General features: G+C 32.6%; 3 protein-coding genes across 3 annotated transcripts; 1 reads left to right on the top strand and 2 right to left on the bottom strand.

Annotated features, from left to right (window-relative positions):
• The first annotated feature begins 1,863 nt into the window (after nt 1-1,863).
• On the top strand, nt 1,864-3,674 carry LOC107472768 (WRKY transcription factor 22-like). The gene is made up of 3 exons (XM_016092297.3): nt 1,864-2,385; nt 2,572-2,682; nt 2,807-3,674. The coding sequence occupies exons 1-3, from the start codon at nt 1,982-1,984 to the stop codon at nt 3,333-3,335; spliced, it is 1,044 nt and encodes a 347-aa protein (XP_015947783.1). The 5' UTR covers nt 1,864-1,981; the 3' UTR covers nt 3,336-3,674.
• A 2,079-nt stretch (nt 3,675-5,753) lies between these two features.
• LOC107472762 (pentatricopeptide repeat-containing protein At3g61520, mitochondrial-like) lies at nt 5,754-8,778 on the bottom strand. Its single transcript, XM_016092292.3, has one exon. It carries the CDS (start codon nt 8,740-8,742, stop codon nt 5,893-5,895), a length of 2,850 nt encoding a protein of 949 aa, XP_015947778.3. The 5' UTR covers nt 8,743-8,778; the 3' UTR covers nt 5,754-5,892.
• Nucleotides 8,779-9,505: 727 nt separating this feature from the next.
• Nucleotides 9,506-12,773, bottom strand: LOC107472772 (3-methyl-2-oxobutanoate hydroxymethyltransferase 1, mitochondrial). Its single transcript, XM_016092303.3, has 5 exons — nt 12,194-12,773; nt 11,080-11,286; nt 10,845-10,991; nt 10,157-10,210; nt 9,506-10,069 (listed from the first exon to the last, which is right to left on the bottom strand). Exons 1-5 carry the CDS (start codon nt 12,611-12,613, stop codon nt 9,836-9,838), a joined length of 1,062 nt encoding a protein of 353 aa, XP_015947789.1. The 5' UTR covers nt 12,614-12,773; the 3' UTR covers nt 9,506-9,835.
• Between the last annotated feature and the right edge of the window lie 1,517 nt (nt 12,774-14,290).

The following is a 14,290-nucleotide window of genomic DNA, read 5'->3' on the forward strand; positions in this document are numbered from 1 at the left end:
AATTATTTATAAATTTAAAAAATATATTTTATTATTAGGACTATTTAATAGTCCAAAACCTCAGGAATCTTCTAATTCTTTGTCAAGAAGCTATACCTAGCTATATATATGGTGACATAAAACATAAAACATCTACTAGTGTTTTTTAAAAATATAAGTTTTTTGTTTTGTATTTGATAAATTAATAAAAAATTATATATTTATATTTATAGCTTTTAAAATATTGGACGATTTGAAAATATTTAAAATAGAGATTTTTAAATAGAGTTTATACTTTTCAAAACTAAAAAATCTAATATAGTGTTATATATTAAATAATTTTAAAATTTTACTCTTATATTTATGTTTATTATAATATTTTTAAAAATTTTAAAAGATAATTTTATCAAATGTAATTGTTATTGTTTGTATTTATTAAAAACTGTTTTTAATTTGATTTACCAAACATATATATTATTACAATTTTTAAAAAAATAAAAAAGTTATCAAATAAAGTCTTAGTATTGTAGGTTTAAAAAGCATAAAATAGAATACACATAAAAATATTAGGTGTACATTAAAATTATTCATCAAAATTAGTTATATTAAGTGTACATACATTAAAATCATCTACTAAAATTAGTTATCAGAATAAAATACACATTAAAATATAAAATACATATTAAAAATAAATTATATACGCATATATTTATATATAAATACATGATGAACTGATTTTGATGTTTAATTTTAATTTGTAAATAGTATTTTTATTTATTAATTAATAAGATTTGACTAGTTTAAATAATTTAGTATATTTTTTAGATACAATGAACCATTTATTAGGTTTAAATTAAATGAATGATTTTTTTTTGGTAAGTGATTAATTAGAGATTACTTTCCAAATTGATTTTAGACATGATTGGATTTTGAACATCAATTTTATTTAAATAAAAATAAAACTATTATATATTTTATAGAATAAATATTAAATAGTTAAATTCGTTGCGAAAGATTACTTATTTTTTAAATTGATTTTCAAAAAAATTTTTTAATCAAATTTGCATTCGCTCTTCAAAAATTTTAAGTTATTCACATTGGTTTTTCGTCACTTTCTTTGTTGATGGCGTCAAAATTTGTTGATAATACATGTTAAGTAATACTACAACATATATCTAGGAGTATTAGTTAATTGTTAATATAATAAATTTATTAAATTAAATCAAATTAATTCCAAATTAAGGGATTCTAAAGTCCCTCTTCAATTAGGTTTTAATTTAAATGTCATAAACTTATTATATTAACTATCAATAAACACTATCAAGTATGTGTTTGTGGTGTCACGTGTCATATCAATAAATTCTAACGCCATCAACAATGGAAGCGCAAAAAAACTAACATGACTTACTTAAAATCTCTAATTTAAAAGATGAATTTGATTAAAAAAATTCCGATAATTAATTTAAAAAACGAATGATCTTTTAAAAATTAATTTGACCATTTACTCATATTTTATAGTAACTTATAATAAATAATTAAATATAAGCACTAGATATTTTAATTTTTCATCCAAATGCTTTATTATCATACTATGTGTACAAAAAATAAAAAAAAACTAAAATACTAATAAAATTTATTATTTTTGACATACATAGTAAATTAATAATATTTAAAAAATAAACAAAAAATATATTATTAAATTATTAAACTAAAAAAATAGGTAAAAAAATAATAAATTCTATTGACTATAAATTTTTTTTCCTAAAAATACAAACTAATATATTTCTCTAACTTGAGTGTGTGAAAATTGAAAAACTGTCCACTTTCTCTCTCTATATATACTTGTCTTTTTCTCTCCTCCTTTTCAATAGCATCTTATCTCTCTCTCTCTCTCTCTCTCTCTCTCTCTCTCAAACCTTACAAAAAGTCAGCGCCTTCTTTTGTCCCTTTTCTCACACCAACACATCTTTTGCAGACTCTGTCTCTTACCCTTCTCTTCAACATGGACGACGATTGGGATCTCCACGCCGTTGTTAGAGGCTGCGCCACCATTTCCTCCACCTCTTCCACTACCACTACCACCACCTCCACCACCACCACTTCCTACCAACCTCCACCTTCTTCTTCATGTGGGTTCTTTAACGAACAACAAAGCAATGTTTTTTCGGTTTCCAACAACAACCCTTTTGAATTAAGAAGCTCCATTCAGGAACTTCAGCATAATCATAATCTTTGCAAGCCTTTCTTCTTCAAATCACAGCCTTTTCAGTCTTTTCAATCCTCTTCTTCTTCATCATCACCACCCAATTCAGCTCTGACACAACATAAACAGCAGCAACAGAATTGTAATAACGGTAAGAACCCTCACCATGCAGGTTCAGCTACCACCCCACGATCTAAAAGAAGGTAAATTGAGTTCATTTTCCTTCAGCAAATGAAATGGAATCAGATTCCACTAGAAAATTCTTGAATTTAGACTTAAAAATCTCATCTTTTAGCATGTTTGGTAATTGCTTTATTTTTGTTACCTGAATTTTTTCCCCCTAAAAATACTTTAGAACATGCCTTTGATATGTTTGATGAAATGCGCAGGAAGAATCAGCTTAAGAACGTTTGTCAAGTTTCAGCTGAGAATCTCTCCTCAGACGTATGGGCATGGAGGAAATATGGACAGAAACCCATCAAAGGTTCACCATATCCAAGGTTAGCTTTCAATTTTGAATGCTTTATTGATCAAATAAAATCAGCACAAACCAAAGAAAAGACAAAGCTTTGAGCTAAAGGGTTAACAAAGATTTGTTTTGTTTTTTTAATGTGTGATTAACAGAGGATATTATAGATGTAGCAGCTCAAAAGGATGTTTGGCTAGAAAACAAGTTGAAAGGGACAGATCAGATCCAACAAAGTTCATAGTTACATTCACTGGTGTACACAACCACCCTGCTCCAACTCATAGAAACTCACTTGCTGGCTCTTCACGCCAAAAGCTACAAACACCTGAAATAGCCACTACAGGGGACACTGAAATGGTCCTCACAATGAAGCCGGTCTCGATTTTGGCTTCTCCTTCCACTTCAGGAGTGGAAGAAGAGGCTGAAACCGAGGCCACACCGGCACAGAAGTCGGAGAGCGAAGAGGACAACATGGAGGATTATTTGATGAATGATGATGATGGTGGGTTTGAGGAAACTGAGTTTGGTTCACCAGATATGGAGATAACTGATGATTTCTTTGAAGGGTTGGATGAACTGACAACAGCCACTGATGGAGACTCATGCTTTTCAACAAGTGTTCCTAATCCTTCCCTTCCTCCTTTTGTGGCCAATAGTGCTGCCACTGCTGCTGGTGGTAGCTGACTAATTGGTTTCATCATTTCATTAGATTACTAAGATCAGATATGTTTCAGTCTCGAAGAATCTTCACAGGATATATAGTTTATGAAAGAAGCTTTTAGAAAAAAACAAAAGAAGCTCCAATCCACATCTTTTATGAGATATATTTCAAGATTTCTATATAGAGGATAGAAAAACTTGTTTATTTTTACTTTTTTAAAGTAGAGGAAATGATGCATTTGGGAGGAATATTAACTAACATTGCCTTGTTAATGGGAAGGAAAGTGCTTCCCATATAGTATATATATATAGAAATAAGGTAGATTTTTGGCATTTTTATGTTTTATTAATCTTAATTATGAAAAATCAATTCGTTTCAACAGCCTTTTGGTTATATCACTTATTATGTCTATGCTTTTATTTCTTTTAGTAATTCATCCTATCGACTTTGAATTGGATGAGTGATTAGTTCTTTAATTTGTTTTAAATAAATGTTAAGAGTTTAAATTTTTTTTCTGTGTATATAATAATTTATTAGTCAATAATAAATTTCTTAAATAGAGTTTAAATCTATAAAAGATTAATTTTTAAGGTATCGAACTAGAAAATATCATAAAAAAAAGTTTGGTTGTTTGATAAATTACATTTTGCATAGCACTTGGCGTTGACTTTGGTTGGCAATGATTAAGATTGTGTGACTATGATATGATATAAGGGTTCATAATTGGGGGTAGTTATTCCAATAGTCATATGCTCAACCACAAATATATATAGCTTAGATTCCCTTTTGACATGAAGGGTTTTGTAGGGGAATTAGGTTCTAGTCAAGCACATCCAATTGTGATTTTATGAAATGATGAATAGACTTTGGCATATCATAATAATTTCTGTAAATAATTAGTCATCATTATGAATTATGGATTAAAAAAGTTTTAATTCTCATTACGTGATAATTAATTTTATATAATAATTTATATGCATCATATACACAAGATTTTAACATGTGGTAGATGCAATCATAGCCACAAGTTCTTGCCATGTGAACATTAGCAGTGTGATTTTCTTTCTGGCCCTTATATTTTAAATTTTAAGCTTATTTTATTATTAATGGAATTTGTTACAACCTTAATTTAGACCTAATATATAATTTAACTTACAATCAAATAACATAAACTAATATTATACTGCAGTTGTAATTGACGATTGCAAACCGCAATTTAAGACCTTCTTAATAAATAAAATAATACTACATATAATAGTCAGGTTGAGTTGGTTTAATAGTTAGTTCACTAATTTATTAAAATAAATATTAGCGATTCAAATTTTGTATTATGTATATAATAATTTATTAGTCAATAATAAATTTTTAAATAAAATTCTAATCAACAATAAATTAGTCATTGTTTTATCGGATTAGCAAGTACCGTTAAAAAAAATCCTACTACATATAGTGAAATACAAAGGAATAATCCACAAATAGGGAAAATGTTGACTGAAACTTTGTTTCATTCATGATGCAAGAAGCAAAGTACTTCAAGTCAACTCCATGACATGGCCAAGAAGAGCCACGTTAGAGTGTAACATGTCAAACACACCGAATAGTTGTCACTTTGTGCCGTTTGCTTGGTTCCAAAATAAAGAAACAAATGCACCAACCTCTAGTGGAATTGACCAATTTTGGTACTATATTTGTCTGAGAGCAAAAGGGTACTTTGCTAATCTAAGTGCTCAAGCTCATGTATTAACATAAAGCACATGATTTTGCGGATAAATTACACTTGAGCAATATTAAATTAACTTTGTTTTATTCCTAAAAATAATATAATAACCTTCCTACAACTGAACTTGTATAATATTTGATATAACACTAACCTCTTATTAATATAAGGTCTTAGCATAAAAAATAAGTGAAAAATATTTTATTTTGTGAAGAGTTAAAAAAAAGACCACATTCAAAATATATAATGTAAAATCCTCAGCATGATATATTAATAACCGATTCAATAGTTTAAACCTGGGATATTAAAGTCATATGAAAATAACTAATTGGTATTCTAAAGTTTTCTCATCTCTAAATAAAATAATAAGAACAACAAATTTAAAGAGATTGATATATCCTCGTATTAATAACACCTAACTTAGGGTTGAAATTTACCTTAATTTATTTAACAGTGTTATAAATTTGCTGCTAATATAGAGTAATACAATTGATATGCACAAGTTGACTTAAAAAGGGAACAGAGAGAATTTCTAAGCTCCATTTTCAGTTGACAGAATAGTTTCATTTCATCCTGGAATCAAACCAAGAATTTTGGAAAATGTTAAGAAGTTGCTTGTTCACCAAACACAATAGAAGGTTTAAACATGTAGCAACTGCGGCCATATAGAAGCTGATGTAGATATTGCACAAAAGATCTTTAGGCAAGATGAAAAATAGAAGTCTTTAAGAACACAAAATGATTTGCCCTTCTTGGTTCTTGTACAACTATTCTTATTAGTACATAACTAGCAAAATTTCAATGTATCAATGGCAGCTTATAAATCAAAGCCAAAAGAATGGATAAATCAATTGATGGTAACTCTAAGAACTTTTTCTTTTCCTGTCCGGCGATTCGGGCGGCTCCCTCAGGGGATGATAGGTTGAGACTGTAAATAGTTCTGCCAATGATGTTGTAAGGGAAGCTTTACCATCAGATGATTTGCAAGGAGCCCTCTGAGAAGAGGTTGAGGCAGCAGATATTTTTGCCGATGATGATCTTCTAGAGGAGGTTTTCCTATCCGCCAATTTGGAAGGCGCCCTTGGGGGAAGATCGGTTGAGACTGTAAATAGTTTTGCCATTGATGTTGTAGGGGAAGCTTTACTATCAGATGATTTGCAGGGAGCCCTCTGAGAAGAGGTTGAGGCAGCAGATATTTTTGCCGATGATGATCTTCTAGAGGAGGTTTTCCTATCCGCCAATTTGGAAGGCGCCCTTAGGGGACGATCAGTTGAGACTGTAAATAGTTTTGCCATTGATGTTGTAGATAGTTTTTCCATTGATTCTGTGGAGGATTCTTTCCCATCAGATGATTTGCACGGCGCCTTCGGAGAGGAGGTTGAGGCAGCAAATAGTTTTGCCAATGATGATCTTGAATCAGAGGAAACTGAATATCCCATACCAAATTGTTCAAGTTTTCCAATTTCACCCACAGCAGAAAGCCATTCTGTAAGAATCTCCATGGTTACATAGTCAGGTTTGCAAGCATTATCAATCATTCTGTCCATAAGTGCTAAAGCTACATTCAACACTCTCTTATCTCTAATCCCTTTGAGAATAGCATTATATGTTGTTGTATTAGGCCTAACCCCTCTTTCCTCCATGTCATCCATCAATGAAACAGCCTTTTCTACATCATCTTTCTTGCATAGAGCATCAATTAAAATGTTGTATATAACAGTATTAGGGGGAACCTTGGATGTAGTAGAACACATTTCCTGGAAAATCGTCATGGCATAATCAACATTGTCATTCAAACAATTTGCATGTATCAGTGCCCCAAAAGTAACCACGGAAGGCACAAGACCCTCTTTCCTCATCTTTTTCATCAACTTATTGGCAGTTTCAAAATCTCCACTTTTGCCTAGGGAGGAAAGCAGAGTGTTGTAAGTGACCGTATCAGGCTTAACTCCAACTTTTTCCATTTCTTCAAGCATTTCATAAACCCTTTCCAGCTTATTCTTCTTACAAAATCCACTGATCAGGACATTATAGCAAGTTACATCAAGACCAAACCCAGCTTGCTTCAACTTCGACACGACAATACTGGCATCATCCATCCTTCCAGCTATGCTCAAACCAGATATCAAACTGTAGTAAACAATTGCGTCTGGGGAGCATCCAGAACTCAACATCTCATCGAAAAACTGCATGGCTTTATCGATGTTGTTAACTCCACAAAAGGCGGATATTAGTGGCGTATATGTTGCAGCATTGCCTTTGAGGCCCTTCCCTTTCATTGCATTGAAAAACTCGACTGCACTATGGACCCTCCCACTTCTGCACATACCATTAACCAATACATTGAGGGTAACCACATTTGGCTGAACGCCTTCCTCATTCATCTGATCAAACAGCTCGTGCGCTTTATCAATGTTGCCGGCCTTGCCAAATCCGTCAATCAAGCAATTATATGTAATGGTGTTGGGCTTATGTTTGCTTCCTGTTTTCATCTCCTCCAAGAGACTCAATGCTTCTTCCTCCCTTTCAACTTTACACAATCCATCAATCAAAGTATTAAACAATACCGCATCAGGTTCTACACCAAACAAATTACTCTCACCTTTGCCTCTCAACTTGTTAAACATTTCCAAAGCTTCATCAACCCTCCGAGCCGCACACAGATGTCTGAAAACAATCCCAAATGTCACGACACTTGGCCGTATATTCATCTCTTGCATCTTAGCCAACAACTTATTCATTCCTTCAATGTCCCTTCCTTTTCCCAGCCCAGTCAACATAGCATTGCAAGGTGCAGCATCAACTTCACCACCAAATTCCATCACACAGTGAAGAATCTCCCGCGCAGCGTTATTATTCTTCCTTTTACACAGGTTGGTAATCAGTTGCGTCAGCTTGAAGGTATCAGGAAAAACACCATGCTCGCCAAGCTTCTTCACCAACCCCAAAGTTTCCTCATCAGAGAAGCTTCTCCCCCGTGGGTCTCTCCACTTTACCAACTCCTCAAAAACAATATCCCCAGTGGAACCATTCAGCAGAATCTTGGAATCCCGTTCAAGCATTTCGTCGAGCACTTGGAGAGCATCATCAATTCTGCCCGAATTCATCAACAACCTCAACAACCCGTTGCAAATTCCGGAATTTTTTGCAGAATTGTCGAGCCTCTTAAACAAAAAAAGCGAATCGTCCACCATTTTGGCACCCTCCAAGCACCGTAGAAGAATCAAAGCTGATTGGGAACTCAAATCAATCTTCCAATTTTGGGACTTTAAGTAACCATGAAGCTTCAAGACCTCAATTTTCGAAGTAGCGTCACGATTCGCGAGCTCAAGAGCGCTCTGGAATACCGAAGAGAGCAAGTGACAGTGTTGTTGTTCCGGTTCTGCATTGGTTCTTATGAATTCGAGAAAGTCGAGAGCTTTGGTAGTTGAACCCAATTGGCGCGTGATTTGGAGGATCTGGCGGGAAGAAAGAGGCTCTGAATCGTTGAAGAGAAGAGGAAGAAGAAGATTCTTGCTTTCGTGTGAGTCCCATTCGTCTTTTGGGTGTTGAAGGAGCTCTTGGAGTTGGGTAACGATCGATGATGATACCACGTCTTTTGAATTGGAAACGTCGACGGCAGTGCTGTGGCGGCGAGGAGAGGAGAAAGGAAAGGGTGGGAGGTTGCTGCGGCGGCGACGGCGGAGGAGTTTGAAAGATCGTAATAACATCATGTGGCAAGTGTTGTAAGCTTCGGAAAGAAGTGAAAAGCTCAGTGTAGTTAAAAAATGAAGAATTGGAGTTTTATTTTATTTTATTTTATTTAATATAAGAGTTTATTTTTAAATATTAAATTTCTCAATTACTTTCTTATAGTTTATGATTCATTATAGTAGTTTGATTACAAAATTTCAAAAACAAAAAACATTTGTTTAATATATAAACATTTGATTAAAATGATTCAATAATTATAAGGATTTCATTGAAAATACTTTTAGATATGATAAATTCTTGAATTTTAAAGTCCTAAATAAAAATTGAGAAAGCCTTTATACTATATACAATTTATATTACACTATCATTGCTATTGTGTAAAATTTTTTTTTTAAAAAAATATAAGACAAGAGGTTAAAAACTACTTTTCACCAACATTAAGGGATTCTATTCTTAGCCTCCAATTTTCTTTCTAGATTGAAGTTCCAAATTGCAAACAATGAAGATAGCTAAATTTTTGCAGGCTTTGAAGAATTGTGATGTCTTTTTTTGAGGAATCACTCGGTCAATGTTTTTTTAGCACATTATTATTATTTTTTTGGCATAAAAACATTTATTAAATTATTGTTAGTAATTATAATTAATTTTAGTTCAATCTTATGCTTGTTAATTATAAATAAACATGGGTAGGGAGTGAACCTTACAGGAACAAAAGAGAATAGACAAACATCAATCAATATTTGGCAAGTTAATGTGCTCCAAAACAAGTTAAGATTGGAAAGACATTTATTTGGTCACTATTATGGACCACTTCTGAATAGTGAAAAATTTTAAAATCAGTTTCCAACATTTTGCTCTTACATTGTAAAAACATAATTTCCTTTTGGTAATCTGCCTAAGGTTTCATTGATGTTCCATATACAATGCTGGAGAACAAAATACTGATACATAAAAGAAAATGGTGTGAATTGGCCTAAGAAAGTTGCATCATCACTCTATATATCAGTCAACTACTGAACTTCAATTCTATCATGGCAGTTTCAAATCCGTTTCAAATCGGTGTGGTGTGCCAACAAAGAAGACCAACAACATCAAATGAAAAAACATGAAGACTTATTTGGTTGCATTAAGCTTTTGAACTGCTTCAGATGCTGCAGATGCTGCTTTGTCAAAACCTAGCTTTTGCAACTCATTAGAAAAACCTTCAGCATCTGCTTCACTAATTTTGTATGGACTATGGTGAGCATCAGGGAATGAACCGTTCGTCACGTCTTCTTTATACTCTAGTAAGGCTTTGTTGATAATGTCTCCAACACGAGCATATTGCTTGCAAAATTTTGGAGTAACCTGCAAAAAGATAGATCATATCAATTTCAGCAATGAATCCTATATCGATTGAAAGAAATACATTATGTTAGCATTTGCTTGAAATACCTTTGCATGATGGGGGTGCTGAAGCATACCAAGAAGATCATGATAAACTAGCACCTGCATTAACATAAAACTGAATTGAATTCCTCATTTTATGTTTAATCATCTCAAAATGATTGAGGAATGATCAGAATACGAGTTCTCTCCATAGCTACAAGTACTCCAATGACTCAAGATTATAGCATTTTTTCTCCAACTCAATTATGTCAAGATACATATATACCAAAGTGAATAAAAATCATTGAATAACTGATCATGATACAAAAGGCTTACATACAGCAACTTGATGAAGAAGAAATGCTTTCAAATAAAGCCAGGGCATGTGTTATACTATTATTAACAAATACAAATTTTGGCTATTATCATAAGCTAATAATCTTGTACAAAGTTTCATTATGGAAGCTATCAAACTCTGGTGTTTACGAGTTGAGTTTTGTGATCCAAGTTTAATGAAGAAGAAATGCTTTCAAATAAAGCCAGGGCATGTGTTATACTATTATTAACAAATACAAATTTTGGCTATTATCATAAGCTAATAATCTTGTACAAAGTTTCATTATGGAAGCTATCAAACTCTGGTGTTTACGAGTTGAGTTTTGTGATCCAAGTTTACCTATGTTCTACGAGTTTAGGTGAATTTGATAACCTTGTCCATTTTGAGAATACTAGACAGAAAATTACACAAACTTACCTGTCCACTACAAAAGGGTCCGGCCCCAATTCCAATAGTGGGAATTTGAAGTGCTGCTGTTGCTGCGGCGGCCACAGGTGCAGGCACACATTCTAAAACAACAGAAAAACACCCTGCTTCTTGCAAAGCCAATGCTGTCTCGACAACCTAAACGGGCTAATTAATACCTTTTAGGATGATAATAAAATTGTTCAAATATTCAAAATAGATGCATAATTCAAAGAGAGAGATAAACCTTGACAGCACTTAAAATGTTCCTTCCCTGAGGTCTAAAACCCCCTAAAACACTAATGGCCTGTGGAGTAAGCCCTACATGCCCCATCACTGCTATTCCCGCTTCAACAATAGCCTTCGCCGCAACAATCCTCGAAGGGGAACCTCCTTCCAATTTTATGGCATCCATTCCGCCTTCCTTCAAAATCCGAACCGCTGTATCAACCGCCTGCTCATAATCAAACATAAAAATAATTCAGAACCATTGCACACTAGGTAAATTCAACTTAGATTCCCCACATCTTTATTCAAGCAACAAAGCAAATTCTATATATTCTACCAACATATTAAACATAGTTATATTTTGTCTACAACTTTCCCATCAATCAAACAAGTGCAAATGCATGTTCAATCCCAAACTAGGAAAAAGAAGAAAGCTACTATAGTTGAAAATATCCATATTTCAAAAAAAAAAAAGTCAAAAAGCACATTCCAATATTTTGCAGACTTTCCCAAAACCAAAATCTAATTCTCATCAAAATACACACACAACTCTCCTACTTTATACATACACAACTCGAATCAAATCAATCATGCTAGTTTACACTAAATATCGGCCATCAAATACAGAATTCATGTTATAACAATTGAACACTTGAAGTAAATTCAACTTAGATTCCCCACATCTTTATTCAAGCAACAAAAAGAAAAGGCTACACCTTTAGCAATTTCCATATATTCTACCAACATATTAAACATAGTTATATTTTGTCTACAACTTTCCCATCAATCAAACAAGTGCAAATGCATGTTCAATCCCAAAAGAGGAAAAAGAAGAAAGCTACTATCGTTGAAAATATCCATATTTCAAAAAAACAAAAAAAAAAGAAGTGGAAAAGCACATTCCATTATTTTGTAGACTTTCCCAAACCCAAAATCTAATTCTCATAAAAAATACACACACAACTCTCATACTTTATACATATACAACTCGAATCAAATTAATCATGCTAGTTTACACTAAAAATCAGCCATCAAATACAGAATTCATGTTAAAATACAAAATACACGTATTTATTGGTGACTGATTTGGATGAAAAGTAGGAAAATTCACCCATTTAGTTAAAAATAAAAACCTGATCGGAACTTGATTCATAGGAGCCAAAAGGCAAGTCCCCAACAAGCATAGGGTTTTTGGCGCCACGGGCAACGGCACGGCAATGAACAAGCATCTCATCAACGGTGATAGGGAGAGTGGTGTCGTGTCCATGAACCACCATGGAAGCTGAGTCACCAACGAGGCATATATCAATGCCAGCCATGTCTAAGTGCACCGCTGAAGGGTAATCGTATGCGGTTACCATTGTTATCGGTTTCGAGTTTCTATGCTTTTGACGTAGCTGCATGAGTGTTGTTCTCTGGTTTGCGGTTTGTGGCGTTGGACCTGAGTACACCGTGTTCTCTGGAACATTGCTCATGAAACGAATGTGTCTCAGAATAGAAGATGAAAACGAAGAAGATGGTGAATGTTTTGTGAGAAACCTAATGCAAGACATTGGGGGAAAGAGAGAAAAAGACAAAAAGAGATAATTTTTGGATTGAATTTTGCCAAATCTGAAAGTTTTCTATGTTATGATAGTGATGTGTGAGATTCTGTTGAATTTTGAATAAGAAGAAGAAGAAGAAAGAACCAAGTTGAGTTGAGCTGCCACTGCTGAATGTCGTTTTGATTTTTGGGTTGTTTGATTTTGGGAAACTATTAGAATGTAGAAGAGGACAATTTTTGCAGAATATTGCAGAATATTGATGATTATATTTTTTTAGGATTTTGACCTAAGATTAATTAGTTAGCCAAAACCTTGAATGCGTCTGAGATTTTCTGCAGCGGCTTGTCGTCACCGTTGACCGCCGCCATGGAAAGAAGGAGGAGGAGGGTGGTGGGTTGAGTTGCACGCTATGTGTTTGTTGTATTGCGTCTTAGAAGAAGAGAAGAGTGGAGAATGGAAGAGCGATTCTTGGCGGCAAATAGACGCACCAATTAGTTAGCACAGAAAGAGAATATAAGTTTTGTTTATGTTTTTTTAAAAGTTTTTTACTTTTCATAGATTTTGTTATCAAATTGATTTTTCTGTTTTTAAATTATAAATGAAGTGAGTTACTTGTTCAGTTGTCCAATTAATAATATTAAAATTGATAGAGGAAGTAATTTTATTATTGGATGAAAATTATATGACCCATTTGATTGCTATTCTTAATTATGTAAAATAATGGTAACTATCAAATTGATTTCGTCGTTTTGATGAGATAAGCCTTAAAGTCTGAAATTGCACTCAAAAGTTCATAATGATTTATCAAGTTAATAATTATTTATATTTATTTTTAAAATTATACTCACATCTCGTATTCGTCCTTGAAAATGTACTCAGAATAGTGTCATTGAACAATAACGATGGAAAAAAAAAGTCTCTCTATATATTTTGGAAGGGAGAAAAAAGGTTGGATTAACGTTGAAAGAGGGATTAATGTATAATTATAAGTTTTTTTTTTTTTTTGAAATAAAAAGTTCAACACAACAAGGTGGAGTATCAACATCTTAACAAAAAAGTACTAAAAAGATAAAATAAACTAATTTCTACTCATCTTCAACAAAAGTTATAGACAACCCAAAATATCAAATATCACTCCACTCTTTGTAATTCTTAATCGATCTATTAACTATTCTTGCAACACCTAATTTTTTATTCCTAAAAATTTTATTATTATTTTTTCAACCAAATGTTTTAAATGATAACAATAAAACTAAATTTACCAATATTCTATTAATTTGCTTGCACAATTAATTTCTTAAACCACGTAAACTTATAATAATTCAATTCTATATCCACCAGTCTCATAATAGTAGTAACTAGCGCCTTTTCTTTTTATGTATTGAAAATACTAAAAAAGGGCTAGTGGTAGATGTGCAAATCATAAATTTATTGTACCAAGACATTATATTGATACAAGTAACTGAATTTAGCTACTATTATTATTATTATTATTATTATTATTATTATTATTATTATATTGTGAGATTGTGAAATGAAACTGCATATTTATGAATCAAGAGAGTAAGTAACTATGTATATGGATTATGGAGGTGTTGGATGCTTTTTTTATGTGCCACCAACACTAAGGAAATTAGCATGTCAAAACGTATTTTAATAAAACTCGAAATGTATAGTTTTATGTTA

Source organism: Arachis duranensis, chromosome 2, assembly GCF_000817695.3.
Source record: "Arachis duranensis cultivar V14167 chromosome 2, aradu.V14167.gnm2.J7QH, whole genome shotgun sequence".
Classification (NCBI taxonomy): domain Eukaryota; kingdom Viridiplantae; phylum Streptophyta; class Magnoliopsida; order Fabales; family Fabaceae; genus Arachis; species Arachis duranensis.

Bases quoted from the DNA above. Each gene is read 5' to 3' on its own strand.
- LOC107472768 (XM_016092297.3), top strand. From the start codon at position 1,982: ATGGACGACGATTGGGATCTCCACGCCGTTGTTAGAGGCTGCGCCACC. The intron at 2,386-2,571 runs GTAAATTGAGTT...TGAAATGCGCAG, and splicing joins ACCCCACGATCTAAAAGAAG to GAAGAATCAGCTTAAGAACG. The intron at 2,683-2,806 runs GTTAGCTTTCAA...TGTGATTAACAG, and splicing joins AAAGGTTCACCATATCCAAG to AGGATATTATAGATGTAGCA.
- LOC107472762 (XM_016092292.3), bottom strand. From the start codon at position 8,742: ATGATGTTATTACGATCTTTCAAACTCCTCCGCCGTCGCCGCCGCAGC.
- LOC107472772 (XM_016092303.3), bottom strand. From the start codon at position 12,613: ATGTCTTGCATTAGGTTTCTCACAAAACATTCACCATCTTCTTCGTTT. The intron at 11,287-12,193 runs GTTTTTATTTTT...GATTATGAGCAG, and splicing joins ATGAATCAAGTTCCGATCAG to GCGGTTGATACAGCGGTTCG. The intron at 10,992-11,079 runs GTTTATCTCTCT...TAGCCCGTTTAG, and splicing joins ACATTTTAAGTGCTGTCAAG to GTTGTCGAGACAGCATTGGC.